At 46.8% G+C, this 17,862-nt stretch overlaps 1 protein-coding gene and 1 long non-coding RNA gene across 2 annotated transcripts; both read right to left on the minus strand.

The window, feature by feature from the left end:
• Nucleotides 1–121: 121 nt before the first annotated feature.
• On the minus strand, nt 122–15,096 carry LOC26514394. Its single transcript, XM_044715799.1, has 36 exons — nt 15,016–15,096; nt 14,834–14,958; nt 14,537–14,719; nt 14,409–14,475; nt 14,207–14,334; nt 14,046–14,142; nt 12,306–12,386; nt 12,124–12,248; nt 11,840–12,010; nt 11,712–11,778; nt 11,509–11,636; nt 11,348–11,444; nt 9,610–9,690; nt 9,428–9,552; nt 9,132–9,314; nt 9,004–9,070; nt 8,800–8,927; nt 8,639–8,735; nt 6,899–6,979; nt 6,717–6,841; nt 6,433–6,603; nt 6,305–6,371; nt 6,102–6,229; nt 5,941–6,037; nt 4,201–4,281; nt 4,019–4,143; nt 3,735–3,905; nt 3,607–3,673; nt 3,404–3,531; nt 3,243–3,339; nt 1,505–1,585; nt 1,323–1,447; nt 1,027–1,209; nt 899–965; nt 696–823; nt 122–631 (listed from the first exon to the last, which is right to left on the minus strand). The coding sequence occupies exons 2-36, from the start codon at nt 14,940–14,942 to the stop codon at nt 531–533; spliced, it is 3,957 nt and encodes a 1,318-aa protein (XP_044571734.1). The 5' UTR covers nt 14,943–14,958; nt 15,016–15,096; the 3' UTR covers nt 122–530.
• A 223-nt stretch (nt 15,097–15,319) lies between these two features.
• LOC116654742 lies at nt 15,320–17,652 on the minus strand. Its single transcript, XR_006507307.1, has 10 exons — nt 17,403–17,652; nt 17,249–17,344; nt 17,114–17,179; nt 16,960–17,027; nt 16,723–16,809; nt 16,521–16,659; nt 16,085–16,460; nt 15,796–15,941; nt 15,516–15,745; nt 15,320–15,451 (listed from the first exon to the last, which is right to left on the minus strand). It is a non-coding gene; the product is annotated as an uncharacterized LOC116654742 (long non-coding RNA).
• Between the last annotated feature and the right edge of the window lie 210 nt (nt 17,653–17,862).

Raw genomic sequence — 17,862 nt, forward strand, 5'->3', positions numbered from 1 at the left:
ACAAAGCTGGACGCGGATGCTGCTCCAGTGCTACAGATGCCAACAGTTTGGTCACACCAAGGACTGGTGTAGGAGGGGGCCAAACTGCATGAAGTGTGCAGGGAAGCATCCAACTTATTCATGCACGAAGACACGGGACAGCCCTGCTCGTTGTTGCAACTGCAACGGGGGGCACATCAGTGCTTATAAAGGATGCCCCGCCTACCAAGAGGCGAAACGAAGGTGGGCGGATATGAGAGAAGCGCAGTGCGAGGGGCCGGCGCGGTGGCCAATGAATAAATGGAGGCATCCTAGTCTCAGCCATGGTCAGCGTCGTCCTCCTCCATCTCATCCTCGCCTGGATAGGCATATGTTCCATGAAAGGTCCCATGGTCAGCGTCGTCCTCCTGCATCTCATCCTCGCCTGGATAGGCATATGTCCCATGAAAGGTCCCGCCCCCTGAAAAGGCCCTACTTTCCCCGCGCCCCCCCTGGCCAGCAGCAGCGGCCCGATATTGTATTTCAAATGAATAACAAAAATTCTAAAGAAATTACAAAAACAAAAGAAGCAGCTCCAGAAATTCTCCCTCGTGAACCGGGGCGACGGGAGGAGGGGGGAATCCAGACCATGTTGATGGACAAATTGATCCAACTTGAAAAAGAAATTGGACAAATTAAAGAAATGCTCGGAAAACTGACGAAATCCTTAGACTTACCCGGAAATACAATAGACAGCGACGATCCTGACGACCTGAATCCTGACGAGGGGTCCTTTATGGGCTCGGACTCCCTAATGGATCTCCTGATGGCTGGGGATTTGATCCGAGCATAGTTCCTCCATGAGCTGAAACAAAAACAATGTGATAAAGAACCTGTGATATTTTTGACGAACGCACTGCATGATGCAATCTAGACTTACCCGCAATGACGATGATTCCTCTCCTGACCTCCCCCCTTATGGGACACAACATGATAATGGAGATGACCTGAAAACACAAGCGACACTGTGATACACATTCTGACGACGAGCTTCTAAATTACTCTTACCTGACGCCACTCCAGCCAAGATGTGCAGCACGCCGTCGCTGGAATTCGTAGTAATCCATGGCGCGCCACTGCCTACGTGCGCCGACAATGCCTGCATATACTTCCAGACGGCGCTGCTGCCGACGCTGCCGCCGACGCCGACGCCGATGTCGCAGCCGATGCCATGCCGAATTTCACCAGAAGCTGAAATTAAAAAATGACCATTAATGATGAAATTCGACGAAATTTATTGACCCCTCCTCTTCTTAATAAGCAGCGAGAAGAAGAGCAGCCACTTGACCAGGAAAAAAACTCACCTGCAGATCCACGACGCCAAGCTCCAGTTCCAACGATGACGCCGGCCTCTTCCTCCAATGACGCCTCCACGAAGGGTGATGACGCCGCCTCCAGATGGCCAGTATGCATGGCTGACGTCCTTTTCCTGCAATGAAATGTTAATCATTAATGTATTTTTCATGTTTTTTAATTGTTAACTTACCATTTTCCTTTGTTAAAAGTCCAATTGTTGCTCCCACGCCGCTTCACGTGCGTTGCTATGTAGTAGAGATGGTAATCGTATCTAGAGATGGGAGACTCGAGTTATCGATCGTGCAATATTGTTTTTAGTATTTTTTCTTTGTTAGTATTTTTTCTGTTAATTGTAAGGTGGCCGTGCTGCCAACCAGCTATGAGCGGGAAAAGTGTGGCAAAAAAGTTGCCTTTAGGGTAATACGCCACACTCTTCCCCTTCCCGCACAGAAAACAGCGCGCGCCTCCTCCTCCTTTTTTAAAAAGACAATACAATGTTAAAATAGTTATTTATTAATTTACACAACACATACACTGTTAAAACAGACAATGTAAAGCCACATAACACAAACATGCAATGTTAAATAAAACACATAAATAAAAAAGGTTAAAAAACTGTGCGCATCTTTTACAAATTTTGGCGGCACCCACGCAATATTTTGACCTGACAATAGAGACACCTGTAAGGCAACGTGGAGAGGAGATATGGAGATTGAAAAGCCACTGACGTCTACTGCTGCCCCATCCTGCTTCATCAAGGGCAATTTCACCACCATGAAAGGTGAGTGCAATGTTCCCAAAACACCCTTCTATGAGAGCCTTGCCGAGCTCAACCAGTCTATCCATCCCCCCTCACCTACGGGACGTAGAATTAATGCGGAGGAGTTTAACTTCTCATGCTACCTGGATGACAGGAACAGGGAGAGAATGAAGGCCAGTAAACGTCCCCTTTCGCCGCCTAACGTATCTCATAGTGAGGCTGCTAAACGCACTAATAAAAATAAATCTCCAATACATATACAATCAGTTGAGATTTTGGCGCCAATTGTGGAAAATGGGAGAAAGTCTGTCGCTAGCTCTCTAGATGAAGGCCCTATCACAGTGCAAACAAAGGCACAAATACATAATCCCCCCCTGAATGGCTTAAGAGAGACTTTTCTAGCGACAGATGTATGGCAGGGAACTATGGGGAGCTATGATGAAAACTTTCCCCCTCTCCCCTCCCTTTCACCATCCCTGAAAACTCCTGCTTTCAAAAGCGCAGTCGCAATGAAGTGCCTTGACTCCAGACGCATCTCAATAGAGACAGAGAAAAGCGCTGCTATGCCCCAAGATCCCAAGAAAAAACCTACAGGCAAGGAGGGGGATACAAAAGGGATGGCTTTCCCCAACGGACAAAGCTGGACGCGGATGCTGCTCCAGTGCTACAGATGCCAACAGTTTGGTCACACCAAGGACTGGTGTAGGAGGGGGCCAAACTGTATGAAGTGTGCAGGGAAGCATCCAACTTATTCATGCACGAAGACACGGGACAGCCCTGCTCGTTGTTGCAACTGCAACGGGGGGCACATCAGTGCTTATAAAGGATGCCCCGCCTACCAAGAGGCGAAACGAAGGTGGGCGGATATGAGAGAAGCGCAGTGCGAGGGGCCGGCGCGGTGGCCAATGAATAAATGGAGGCATCCTAGTCTCAGCCATGGTCAGCGTCGTCCTCCTCCATCTCATCCTCGCCTGGATAGGCATATGTTCCATGAAAGGTCCCATGGTCAGCGTCGTCCTCCTGCATCTCATCCTCGCCTGGATAGGCATATGTCCCATGAAAGGTCCCGCCCCCTGAAAAGGCCCTACTTTCCCCGCGCCCCCCCTGGCCAGCAGCAGCGGCCCGATATTGTATTTCAAATGAATAACAAAAATTCTAAAGAAATTACAAAAACAAAAGAAGCAGCTCCAGAAATTCTCCCTCGTGAACCGGGGCGACGGGAGGAGGGGGGAATCCAGACCATGTTGATGGACAAATTGATCCAACTTGAAAAAGAAATTGGACAAATTAAAGAAATGCTCGGAAAACTGACGAAATCCTTAGACTTACCCGGAAATACAATAGACAGCGACGATCCTGACGACCTGAATCCTGACGAGGGGTCCTTTATGGGCTCGGACTCCCTAATGGATCTCCTGATGGCTGGGGATTTGATCCGAGCATAGTTCCTCCATGAGCTGAAACAAAAACAATGTGATAAAGAACCTGTGATATTTTTGACGAACGCACTGCATGATGCAATCTAGACTTACCCGCAATGACGATGATTCCTCTCCTGACCTCCCCCCTTATGGGACACAACATGATAATGGAGATGACCTGAAAACACAAGCGACACTGTGATACACATTCTGACGACGAGCTTCTAAATTACTCTTACCTGACGCCACTCCAGCCAAGATGTGCAGCACGCCGTCGCTGGAATTCGTAGTAATCCATGGCGCGCCACTGCCTACGTGCGCCGACAATGCCTGCATATACTTCCAGACGACGCTGCCGCCGACGCCGACGCCGATGTCGCAGCCGATGCCATGCCGAATTTCACCAGAAGCTGAAATTAAAAAATGACCATTAATGATGAAATTCGACGAAATTTATTGACCCCTCCTCTTCTTAATAAGCAGCGAGAAGAAGAGCAGCCACTTGACCAGGAAAAAAACTCACCTGCAGATCCACGACGCCAAGCTCCAGTTCCAACGATGACGCCGGCCTCTTCCTCCAATGACGCCTCCACGAAGGGTGATGACGCCGCCTCCAGATGGCCAGTATGCATGGCTGACGTCCTTTTCCTGCAATGAAATGTTAATCATTAATGTATTTTTCATGTTTTTTAATTGTTAACTTACCATTTTCCTTTGTTAAAAGTCCAATTGTTGCTCCCACGCCGCTTCACGTGCGTTGCTATGTAGTAGAGATGGTAATCGTATCTAGAGATGGGAGACTCGAGTTATCGATCGTGCAATATTGTTTTTAGTATTTTTTTTCTTTGTTAGTATTTTTTCTGTTAATTGTAAGGTGGCCGTGCTGCCAACCAGCTATGAGCGGGAAAAGTGTGGCAAAAAAGTTGCCTTTAGGGTAATACGCCACACTCTTCCCCTTCCCGCACAGAAAACAGCGCGCGCCTCCTCCTCCTTTTTTAAAAAGACAATACAATGTTAAAATAGTTATTTATTAATTTACACAACACATACACTGTTAAAACAGACAATGTAAAGCCACATAACACAAACATGCAATGTTAAATAAAACACATAAATAAAAAAGGTTAAAAAACTGTGCGCATCTTTTACAAATTTTGGCGGCACCCACGCAATATTTTGACCTGACAATAGAGACACCTGTAAGGCAACGTGGAGAGGAGATATGGAGATTGAAAAGCCACTGACGTCTACTGCTGCCCCATCCTGCTTCATCAAGGGCAATTTCACCACCATGAAAGGTGAGTGCAATGTTCCCAAAACACCCTTCTATGAGAGCCTTGCCGAGCTCAACCAGTCTATCCATCCCCCCTCACCTACGGGACGTAGAATTAATGCGGAGGAGTTTAACTTCTCATGCTACCTGGATGACAGGAACAGGGAGAGAATGAAGGCCAGTAAACGTCCCCTTTCGCCGCCTAACGTATCTCATAGTGAGGCTGCTAAACGCACTAATAAAAATAAATCTCCAATACATATACAATCAGTTGAGATTTTGGCGCCAATTGTGGAAAATGGGAGAAAGTCTGTCGCTAGCTCTCTAGATGAAGGCCCTATCACAGTGCAAACAAAGGCACAAATACATAATCCCCCCCTGAATGGCTTAAGAGAGACTTTTCTAGCGACAGATGTATGGCAGGGAACTATGGGGAGCTATGATGAAAACTTTCCCCCTCTCCCCTCCCTTTCACCATCCCTGAAAACTCCTGCTTTCAAAAGCGCAGTCGCAATGAAGTGCCTTGACTCCAGACGCATCTCAATAGAGACAGAGAAAAGCGCTGCTATGCCCCAAGATCCCAAGAAAAAACCTACAGGCAAGGAGGGGGATACAAAAGGGATGGCTTTCCCCAACGGACAAAGCTGGACGCGGATGCTGCTCCAGTGCTACAGATGCCAACAGTTTGGTCACACCAAGGACTGGTGTAGGAGGGGGCCAAACTGTATGAAATGTGCAGGGAAGCATCCAACTTATTCATGCACGAAGACACGGGACAGCCCTGCTCGTTGTTGCAACTGCAACGGGGGGCACATCAGTGCTTATAAAGGATGCCCCGCCTACCAAGAGGCGAAACGAAGGTGGGCGGATATGAGAGAAGCGCAGTGCGAGGGGCCGGCGCGGTGGCCAATGAATAAATGGAGGCATCCTAGTCTCAGCCATGGTCAGCGTCGTCCTCCTCCATCTCATCCTCGCCTGGATAGGCATATGTTCCATGAAAGGTCCCATGGTCAGCGTCGTCCTCCTGCATCTCATCCTCGCCTGGATAGGCATATGTCCCATGAAAGGTCCCGCCCCCTGAAAAGGCCCTACTTTCCCCGCGCCCCCCCTGGCCAGCAGCAGCGGCCCGATATTGTATTTCAAATGAATAACAAAAATTCTAAAGAAATTACAAAAACAAAAGAAGCAGCTCCAGAAATTCTCCCTCGTGAACCGGGGCGACGGGAGGAGGGGGGAATCCAGACCATGTTGATGGACAAATTGATCCAACTTGAAAAAGAAATTGGACAAATTAAAGAAATGCTCGGAAAACTGACGAAATCCTTAGACTTACCCGGAAATACAATAGACAGCGACGATCCTGACGACCTGAATCCTGACGAGGGGTCCTTTATGGGCTCGGACTCCCTAATGGATCTCCTGATGGCTGGGGATTTGATCCGAGCATAGTTCCTCCATGAGCTGAAACAAAAACAATGTGATAAAGAACCTGTGATATTTTTGACGAACGCACTGCATGATGCAATCTAGACTTACCCGCAATGACGATGATTCCTCTCCTGACCTCCCCCCTTATGGGACACAACATGATAATGGAGATGACCTGAAAACACAAGCGACACTGTGATACACATTCTGACGACGAGCTTCTAAATTACTCTTACCTGACGCCACTCCAGCCAAGATGTGCAGCACGCCGTCGCTGGAATTCGTAGTAATCCATGGCGCGCCACTGCCTACGTGCGCCGACAATGCCTGCATATACTTCCAGACGACGCTGCCGCCGACGCCGACGCCGATGTCGCAGCCGATGCCATGCCGAATTTCACCAGAAGCTGAAATTAAAAAATGACCATTAATGATGAAATTCGACGAAATTTATTGACCCCTCCTCTTCTTAATAAGCAGCGAGAAGAAGAGCAGCCACTTGACCAGGAAAAAAACTCACCTGCAGATCCACGACGCCAAGCTCCAGTTCCAACGATGACGCCGGCCTCTTCCTCCAATGACGCCTCCACGAAGGGTGATGACGCCGCCTCCAGATGGCCAGTATGCATGGCTGACGTCCTTTTCCTGCAATGAAATGTTAATCATTAATGTATTTTTCATGTTTTTTAATTGTTAACTTACCATTTTCCTTTGTTAAAAGTCCAATTGTTGCTCCCACGCCGCTTCACGTGCGTTGCTATGTAGTAGAGATGGTAATCGTATCTAGAGATGGGAGACTCGAGTTATCGATCGTGCAATATTGTTTTTAGTATTTTTTTTCTTTGTTAGTATTTTTTCTGTTAATTGTAAGGTGGCCGTGCTGCCAACCAGCTATGAGCGGGAAAAGTGTGGCAAAAAAGTTGCCTTTAGGGTAATACGCCACACTCTTCCCCTTCCCGCACAGAAAACAGCGCGCGCCTCCTCCTCCTTTTTTAAAAAGACAATACAATGTTAAAATAGTTATTTATTAATTTACACAACACATACACTGTTAAAACAGACAATGTAAAGCCACATAACACAAACATGCAATGTTAAATAAAACACATAAATAAAAAAGGTTAAAAAACTGTGCGCATCTTTTACAAATTTTGGCGGCACCCACGCAATATTTTGACCTGACAATAGAGACACCTGTAAGGCAACGTGGAGAGGAGATATGGAGATTGAAAAGCCACTGACGTCTACTGCTGCCCCATCCTGCTTCATCAAGGGCAATTTCACCACCATGAAAGGTGAGTGCAATGTTCCCAAAACACCCTTCTATGAGAGCCTTGCCGAGCTCAACCAGTCTATCCATCCCCCCTCACCTACGGGACGTAGAATTAATGCGGAGGAGTTTAACTTCTCATGCTACCTGGATGACAGGAACAGGGAGAGAATGAAGGCCAGTAAACGTCCCCTTTCGCCGCCTAACGTATCTCATAGTGAGGCTGCTAAACGCACTAATAAAAATAAATCTCCAATACATATACAATCAGTTGAGATTTTGGCGCCAATTGTGGAAAATGGGAGAAAGTCTGTCGCTAGCTCGCTAGATGAAGGCCCTATCACAGTGCAAACAAAAGCACAAATACATAAACCCCCCCTGAATGGCTTAAGAGAGACTTTTCCAGCGACAGATGTATGGCAGGGAATTATGGGGAGCTATGATGAAAACTTTCCCCCTCTCCCCACCCTTTCACCATCCCTGAAAACTCCTGCTTTCAAAAGCGCAGTCGCAATGAAGTGCCTTGACTCCAGACGCATCTCAATAGAGACAGAGAAAAGCGCTGCTATGCCCCAAGATCCCAAGAAAAAACCTACAGGCAAGGAGGGGGATACAAAAGGGATGGCTTTCCCCAACGGACAAAGCTGGACGCGGATGCTGCTCCAGTGCTACAGATGCCAACAGTTTGGTCACACCAAGGACTGGTGTAGGAGGGGGCCAAACTGTATGAAATGTGCAGGGAAGCATCCAACTTATTCATGCACGAAGACACGGGACAGCCCTGCTCGTTGTTGCAACTGCAACGGGGGGCACATCAGTGCTTATAAAGGATGCCCCGCCTACCAAGAGGCGAAACGAAGGTGGGCGGATATGAGAGAAGCGCAGTGCGAGGGGCCGGCGCGGTGGCCAATGAATAAATGGAGGCATCCTAGTCTCAGCCATGGTCAGCGTCGTCCTCCTCCATCTCATCCTCGCCTGGATAGGCATATGTTCCATGAAAGGTCCCATGGTCAGCGTCGTCCTCCTGCATCTCATCCTCGCCTGGATAGGCATATGTCCCATGAAAGGTCCCGCCCCCTGAAAAGGCCCTACTTTCCCCGCGCCCCCCCTGGCCAGCAGCAGCGGCCCGATATTGTATTTCAAATGAATAACAAAAATTCCAAAGAAATTACAAAAACAAAAGAAGCAGCTCCAGAAATTCTCCCTCGTGAACCGGGGAGACGGGAGGAGGGGGGAATCCAGACCATGTTGATGGACAAATTGATCCAACTTGAAAAAGAAATTGGACAAATTAAAGAAATGCTCGGAAAACTGACGAAATCCTTAGACTTACCCGGAAATACAATAGACAGCGACGATCCTGACGACCTGAATCCTGACGAGGAGTCCTTTATGGGCTCGGACTCCCTAATGGATCTCCTGATGGCTGGGGATTTGATCCGAGCATAGTTCCTCCATGAGCTGAAACAAAAAACAATGTGATATAAAACCTGTGATATTTTTGACGAACGCACTGCATGATGCAATCTAGACTTACCCGCAATGACGATGATTCCTCTCCTGACCTCCCCCCTTATGGGACACAACATGATAATGGAGATGACCTGAAAACACAAGCGACACTGTGATACACATTCTGACGACGAGCTTCCAAATTGCTCTTACCTGACGCCACTCCAGCCAAGATGTGCAGCACGCCGTCGCTGGAATTCGTAGTAATCCATGGCGCGCCACTGCCTACGTGCGCCGACAATGCCTGCATACACCTCCAGACGGCGCTGCTGCCGACGCTGCTGCCGACGCCGACGCCGATGTCGCAGCCGATGCCATGCCGAATTTCACCAGAAGCTGAAATTAAAAAATGACCATTAATGATGAAATTCGACGAAATTTATTGACCCCTCCTCTTCTTAATAAGCAGCGAGAAGAAGAGCAGCCACTTGACCAGGAAAAAAACTCACCTGCAGATCCACGACGCCAAGCTCCAGTTCCAACGATGACGCCGGCCTCTTCCTCCAATGACGCCTCCACGAAGGGTGATGACGCCGCCTCCAGATGGCCAGTATGCATGGCTGACGTCCTTTTCCTGCAATGAAATGTTAATCATTAATGTATTTTTCATGTTTTTTAATTGTTAACTTACCATTTTCCTTTGTTAAAAGTCCAATTGTTGCTCCCACGCCGCTTCACGTGCGTTGCTATGTAGTAGAGATGGTAATCGTATCTAGAGATGGGAGACTCGAGTTATCGATCGTGCAATATTGTTTTTAGTATTTTTTCTTTGTTAGTATTTTTTCTGTTAATTGTAATGTGGCCGTGCTGCCAACCAGCTATGAGCGGGAAAAGTGTGGCAAAAAAGTTGCCTTTAGGGTAATACGCCACACTTCTCCCCTTCCCGCACAGAAAAAAGCGCGCGCCTCCTCCTCCTTTTTTAAAAAGACAATACAATGTTAAAATAGTTATTTATTAATTTACACAACACATACACTGTTAAAACAGACAATGTAAAGCCACATAACACAAACATGCAATGTTAAATAAAACACATAAATAAAAAAGGTTAAAAAACTGTGCGCATCTTTTACAAATTTTGGCGGCACCCACGCAATATTTTGACCTGACAATAGAGACACCTGTAAGGCAACGTGGAGAGGAGATATGGAGATTGAAAAGCCACTGACGTCTACTGCTGCCCCATCCTGCTTCATCAAGGGCAATTTCACCACCATGAAAGGTGAGTGCAATGTTCCCAAAACACCCTTCTATGAGAGCCTTGCCGAGCTCAACCAGTCTATCCATCCCCCCTCACCTACGGGACGTAGAATTAATGCGGAGGAGTTTAACTTCTCATGCTACCTGGATGACAGGAACAGGGAGAGAATGAAGGCCAGTAAACGTCCCCTTTCGCCGCCTAACGTATCTCATAGTGAGGCTGCTAAACGCACTAATAAAAATAAATCTCCAATACATATACAATCAGTTGAGATTTTGGCGCCAATTGTGGAAAATGGGAGAAAGTCTGTCGCTAGCTCTCTAGATGAAGGCCCTATCACAGTGCAAACAAAGGCACAAATACATAATCCCCCCCTGAATGGCTTAAGAGAGACTTTTCTAGCGACAGATGTATGGCAGGGAACTATGGGGAGCTATGATGAAAACTTTCCCCCTCTCCCCTCCCTTTCACCATCCCTGAAAACTCCTGCTTTCAAAAGCGCAGTCGCAATGAAGTGCCTTGACTCCAGACGCATCTCAATAGAGACAGAGAAGAGCGCTGCTATGCCCCAAGATCCCAAGAAAAAACCTACAGGCAAGGAGGGGGATACAAAAGGGATGGCTTTCCCCAACGGACAAAGCTGGACGCGGATGCTGCTCCAGTGCTACAGATGCCAGCAGTTTGGTCACACCAAGGACTGGTGTAGGAGGGGGCCAAACTGCATGAAGTGTGCAGGGAAGCATCCAACTTATTCATGCACGAAGACACGGGACAGCCCTGCTCGTTGTTGCAACTGCAACGGGGGGCACATCAGTGCTTATAAAGGATGCCCCGCCTACCAAGAGGCGAAACGAAGGTGGGCGGATATGAGAGAAGCGCAGTGCGAGGGGCCGGCGCGGTGGCCAATGAATAAATGGAGGCATCCTAGTCTCAGCCATGGTCAGCGTCGTCCTCCTCCATCTCATCCTCGCCTGGATAGGCATATGTTCCATGAAAGGTCCCATGGTCAGCGTCGTCCTCCTGCATCTCATCCTCGCCTGGATAGGCATATGTCCCATGAAAGGTCCCGCCCCCTGAAAAGGCCCTACTTTCCCCGCGCCCCCCCTGGCCAGCAGCAGCGGCCCGATATTGTATTTCAAATGAATAACAAAAATTCTAAAGAAATTACAAAAACAAAAGAAGCAGCTCCAGAAATTCTCCCTCGTGAACCGGGGCGACGGGAGGAGGGGGGAATCCAGACCATGTTGATGGACAAATTGATCCAACTTGAAAAAGAAATTGGACAAATTAAAGAAATGCTCGGAAAACTGACGAAATCCTTAGACTTACCCGGAAATACAATAGACAGCGACGATCCTGACGACCTGAATCCTGACGAGGGGTCCTTTATGGGCTCGGACTCCCTAATGGATCTCCTGATGGCTGGGGATTTGATCCGAGCATAGTTCCTCCATGAGCTGAAACAAAAACAATGTGATAAAGAACCTGTGATATTTTTGACGAACGCACTGCATGATGCAATCTAGACTTACCCGCAATGACGATGATTCCTCTCCTGACCTCCCCCCTTATGGGACACAACATGATAATGGAGTTGACCTGAAAACACAAGCGACACTGTGATACACATTCTGACGACGAGCTTCTAAATTACTCTTACCTGACGCCACTCCAGCCAAGATGTGCAGCACGCCGTCGCTGGAATTCGTAGTAATCCATGGCGCGCCACTGCCTACGTGCGCCGACAATGCCTGCATATACTTCCAGACGACGCTGCCGCCGACGCCGACGCCGATGTCGCAGCCGATGCCATGCCGAATTTCACCAGAAGCTGAAATTAAAAAATGACCATTAATGATGAAATTCGACGAAATTTATTGACCCCTCCTCTTCTTAATAAGCAGCGAGAAGAAGAGCAGCCACTTGACCAGGAAAAAAACTCACCTGCAGATCCACGACGCCAAGCTCCAGTTCCAACGATGACGCCGGCCTCTTCCTCCAATGACGCCTCCACGAAGGGTGATGACGCCGCCTCCAGATGGCCAGTATGCATGGCTGACGTCCTTTTCCTGCAATGAAATGTTAATCATTAATGTATTTTTCATGTTTTTTAATTGTTAACTTACCATTTTCCTTTGTTAAAAGTCCAATTGTTGCTCCCACGCCGCTTCACGTGCGTTGCTATGTAGTAGAGATGGTAATCGTATCTAGAGATGGGAGACTCGAGTTATCGATCGTGCAATATTGTTTTTAGTATTTTTTTTCTTTGTTAGTATTTTTTCTGTTAATTGTAAGGTGGCCGTGCTGCCAACCAGCTATGAGCGGGAAAAGTGTGGCAAAAAAGTTGCCTTTAGGGTAATACGCCACACTCTTCCCCTTCCCGCACAGAAAACAGCGCGCGCCTCCTCCTCCTTTTTTAAAAAGACAATACAATGTTAAAATAGTTATTTATTAATTTACACAACACATACACTGTTAAAACAGACAATGTAAAGCCACATAACACAAACATGCAATGTTAAATAAAACACATAAATAAAAAAGGTTAAAAAACTGTGCGCATCTTTTACAAATTTTGGCGGCACCCACGCAATATTTTGACCTGACAATAGAGACACCTGTAAGGCAACGTGGAGAGGAGATATGGAGATTGAAAAGCCACTGACGTCTACTGCTGCCCCATCCTGCTTCATCAAGGGCAATTTCACCACCATGAAAGGTGAGTGCAATGTTCCCAAAACACCCTTCTATGAGAGCCTTGCCGAGCTCAACCAGTCTATCCATCCCCCCTCACCTACGGGACGTAGAATTAATGCGGAGGAGTTTAACTTCTCATGCTACCTGGATGACAGGAACAGGGAGAGAATGAAGGCCAGTAAACGTCCCCTTTCGCCGCCTAACGTATCTCATAGTGAGGCTGCTAAACGCACTAATAAAAATAAATCTCCAATACATATACAATCAGTTGAGATTTTGGCGCCAATTGTGGAAAATGGGAGAAAGTCTGTCGCTAGCTCTCTAGATGAAGGCCCTATCACAGTGCAAACAAAGGCACAAATACATAATCCCCCCCTGAATGGCTTAAGAGAGACTTTTCTAGCGACAGATGTATGGCAGGGAACTATGGGGAGCTATGATGAAAACTTTCCCCCTCTCCCCTCCCTTTCACCATCCCTGAAAACTCCTGCTTTCAAAAGCGCAGTCGCAATGAAGTGCCTTGACTCCAGACGCATCTCAATAGAGACAGAGAAGAGCGCTGCTATGCCCCAAGATCCCAAGAAAAAACCTACAGGCAAGGAGGGGGATACAAAAGGGATGGCATTCCCCAACGGACAAAGCTGGACGCGGATGTTGCTCCAGTGCTACAGATGCCAGCAGTTTGGTCACACCAAGGACTGGTGTAGGAGGGGGCCAAACTGCATGAAGTGTGCAGGGAAGCATCCAACTTATTCATGCACGAAGACACGGGACAGCCCTGCTCGTTGTTGCAACTGCAACGGGGGGCACATCAGTGCTTATAAAGGATGCCCCGCCTACCAAGAGGCGAAACGAAGGTGGGCGGCAATGAGAGAAGCGCAGTGCGAGGGGCCGGCGCGGTGGCCAATGAATAAATGGAGGCATCCTAGTCTCAGCCATGGTCAGCGTCGTCCTCCTGCAGCTCATCCTCGCCTGGATAGGCATATGTTCCATGAAAGGTCCCATGGTCAGCGTCGTCCTCCTGCATCTCATCCTCGCCTGGATAGGCATATGTTCCATGAAAGGTCCCGCCCCCTGAAAAGGCCCTACTTTCCCCGCGCCCCCCCTGGCCAGCAGCAGCGGCCCGATATTGTATTTCAAATGAATAACAAAAATTCTAAAGAAATTACAAAAACAAAAGAAGCAGCTCCAGAAATTCTCCCTCGTGAACCGGGGCGACGGGAGGAGGGGGGAATCCAGACCATGTTGATGGACAAATTGATCCAACTTGAAAAAGAAATTGGACAAATTAAAGAAATGCTCGGAAAACTGACGAAATCCTTAGACTTACCCGGAAATACAATAGACAGCGACGATCCTGACGACCTGAATCCTGACGAGGGGTCCTTTATGGGCTCGGACTCCCTAATGGATCTCCTGATGGCTGGGGATTTGATCCGAGCATAGTTCCTCCATGAGCTGAAACAAAAACAATGTGATAAAGAACCTGTGATATTTTGACGAACGCACTGCATGATGCAATCTAGACTTACCCGCAATGACGATGATTCCTCTCCTGACCTCCCCCCTTATGGGACACAACATGATAATGGAGATGACCTGAAAACACAAGCGACACTGTGATACACATTCTGACGACGAGCTTCTAAATTACTCTTACCTGACGCCACTCCAGCCAAGATGTGCAGCACGCCGTCGCTGGAATTCGTAGTAATCCATGGCGCGCCACTGCCTACGTGCGCCGACAATGCCTGCATATACTTCCAGACGGCGCTGCTGCCGACGCTGCTGCCGACGCCGACGCCGATGTCGCAGCCGATGCCATGCCGAATTTCACCAGAAGCTGAAATTAAAAAATGACCATTAATGATGAAATTCGACGAAATTTATTGACCCCTCCTCTTCTTAATAAGCAGCGAGAAGAAGAGCAGCCACTTGACCAGGAAAAAAAACTCACCTGCAGATCCACGACGCCAAGCTCCAGTTCCAACGATGACGCCGGCCTCTTCCTCCAATGACGCCTCCACGAAGGGTGATGACGCCGCCTCCAGATGGCCAGTATGCATGGCTGACGTCCTTTTCCTGCAATGAAATGTTAATTATTAATGTATTTTTCATGTTTTTAAATTGTTAACTTACCATTTTCCTTTGTTAAAAGTCCAATTGTTGCTCCCACGCCGCTTCACGTGCGTTGCTATGTAGTAGAGATGGTAATCGTACCTAGAGATGGGAGACTCGAGTTATCGATCGTGCAATATTGTTTTTTAGTATTTTTTCTTTGTTAGTATTTTTTCTGTTAATTGTAATGTGGCCGTGCTGCCAACCAGCTATGAGCGGGAAAAGTGTGGCAAAAAAGTTGCCTTTAGGGTAATACGCCACACTTCTCCCCTTCCCGCACAGAAAACAGCGCGCGCCTCCTCCTCCTTTTTTAAAAAAGACAATACAATGTTAAAATAGTTATTTATTAATTTACACAACACAGACACTGTTAAAACAGACAATGTAAAGCCACATAATACAAACATGCAATGTTAAAAAATACACATAAATAAAAAAGGTTAAAAAAAAAAAAAACCTGGAAAATTTTACAAAACTAATATTAGGAAAACTCAATAAAATCATTATCTGCTTGGACTTACCTCTAGAAGAATCGGTTGACAAGGAAAAGGGTGCCTCTTCTCTTGGCAGTAGCGTATCCCTAATGGACATGCTAATGGCCGGCGACCTGATCCAAATTTAGTCCATCCTAGGGGCGAATAAATTGGACATCCCCTGACTGCGCTGCAACCCACGCTACATTTCTACTCATCCAGACACTCAGACAAAAAAATTCTTTCCTTGATGACGCTCACTTATATCGGAAAAAAACCTGAAAATCGAAAATTTTAAACACTGACCCTGCTGAGCTATGAAACTCACCTGTTGACTCTACATGAACACGTTACTAGCCCGACGAACCCCTCTACGAACGTGCTGAACCCGTAAGGAGAAAGGGCAAATAAACTCAGGACCATGGAACAACACCCAGCCGTCAAACGCCTTCCCCTGCCACTGACACTGAGGACCTGAAATTAAAAAAAAAGGAAAATTGAAATCATAATTTTCTAAAATATCTCCATAAAGAGAAAGATGCCAGTAGAAGCTTGCTGCACCTCCAACGATGGCACCCGCTCCAAGACCTCCAGTCTTACTTTTTGTTTTCACTCACCTGCTCAATGCTGTTTTTTAATATGTCTAAAATCCCGTCTAGAAATCTTCTTTGTTTATATGTCTTCCTTTATACATGCACTCCATGCAATTGAACCTAAAACTGACTGATCTAATTATCTGTGATATTCACCTGGGACAAATTTTACCCAACCTGACGACATCCACTGGACTCACATGTATCCGTACCTGACTAGACCAAATTAGATAAATTCCTGCATGTTTACCCTCTCCATAATGAATGCTGCAAACCGCCTCCTCCACGACACAAGGAGGAACCGCGCTCCCAGCAAAAGATGCCAATAGGAAAGCCCACGCTCCTACACCATGCATACGGACATCTCTGGCACGATCTCTGGGCTCTCTCCTACAAGTACCTGAAAACAAATTGGATAAATAACACGACGACGCTATGGCGAAATCACCACTCTACTCACCTGACGACTTTCTTCCTGACTCACAGATGGACACGGAAAATACGTAAATCCTTACTCACATGATCCACTGCTCTCCATGCGAAAATAAAGATGACGCGACCTGCTCCCACTCGAAAATATAACTCTCTGCACTTCGTACCTGAAATAGAAGGGATATTTCATATTCAATTTTGACACCGTTAATAAAGTTTAACTAACTCACACACCACTCGACGAACTTCTTCTCGAACGCGCAGACCATGTAAGGACACATGCGAAAAGGCCATCCATCGCCATCAACACCTGGGACCTGAAATGAAAAAAGGAAAATTGAAATTATAAATCTCTTAAAATCTCCACAATGAGAACGATGCCAGTTGTAGCTTACTGCACTACCAATGATGGCACCTGCTCCAAGACCTCCAGTCCTCTCTTTTCTTTCTCTTTTTGTCTCACTCACCTGTTCAATCTGTGATATGCTCCTAAATCCTGTCCAGAAATCTTCTTTGTTTACATGTCTTCTTCTTCCTGCATCTCATGCAATTGAATATATAAATAATATCTTCCCACGACAAAGCCGACTACCGACTGATCTAACCAACTGTGATACTCACCTGTGATATATTTTACCCATCCTGACGACATCCTTTGGACTCACCTGCACCTGTACCTGATTAGACCTAAATATAAAATAAAAACTACATTGACAACCGGAAGAAGAAGAAGAAACCAAAACAAAATATACTCACACGAAGACGCCACACTATGCCCACCCACACGACGATGCTTCTCACTTGCCTCACGCCAAATCCACTGCCCTCCAATGTTGTCCTCAAGTCGACGTCCTAAATGTTTTAAATATGCATAAAATCTTATAATTTGTCAAATTTATTGCATGTTTACCTTTTTTCCCAACGAGTGCTGCCACCCGCCTCCAACCCGACACAAGGAGTTGCCACCTGATGGGAAATAATACCAACTCACCCGCCAAGACGACCATGGGACAAATCGGCCATCCAAAGACGAATTAAAAGAGAAAGTTTCTCTCACCAGGAGCCCGCCACTTTCGGATTTCGAATGGGAGAGTCCCTCAGAGGAAAAGTTGCCTTCGGGGTAATATTCTGAGGGTCTCCCCCCCCATCTTCATCTCCATTACAATTCTTGGACCTGGTGGGAGCGGACCTGCCGCCAAATTAATTTATAAAAAGTGTAAAGCAATTATTGTTAAAAAAAATAAGAAAGAATTTTATTAAAAAAAAAAGCTAATAAAATTAAAAACAAAGAACTCTATTTAATAAAAAACAATTACAAATCTAAAATACAACACACACACACCTGCGCGCGCCCTTTACATATTCTTTGG

The sequence above is a fragment of the Drosophila ananassae genome, chromosome 3L (assembly GCF_017639315.1).
Source record: "Drosophila ananassae strain 14024-0371.13 chromosome 3L, ASM1763931v2, whole genome shotgun sequence".
NCBI classification, from domain to species: domain Eukaryota; kingdom Metazoa; phylum Arthropoda; class Insecta; order Diptera; family Drosophilidae; genus Drosophila; species Drosophila ananassae.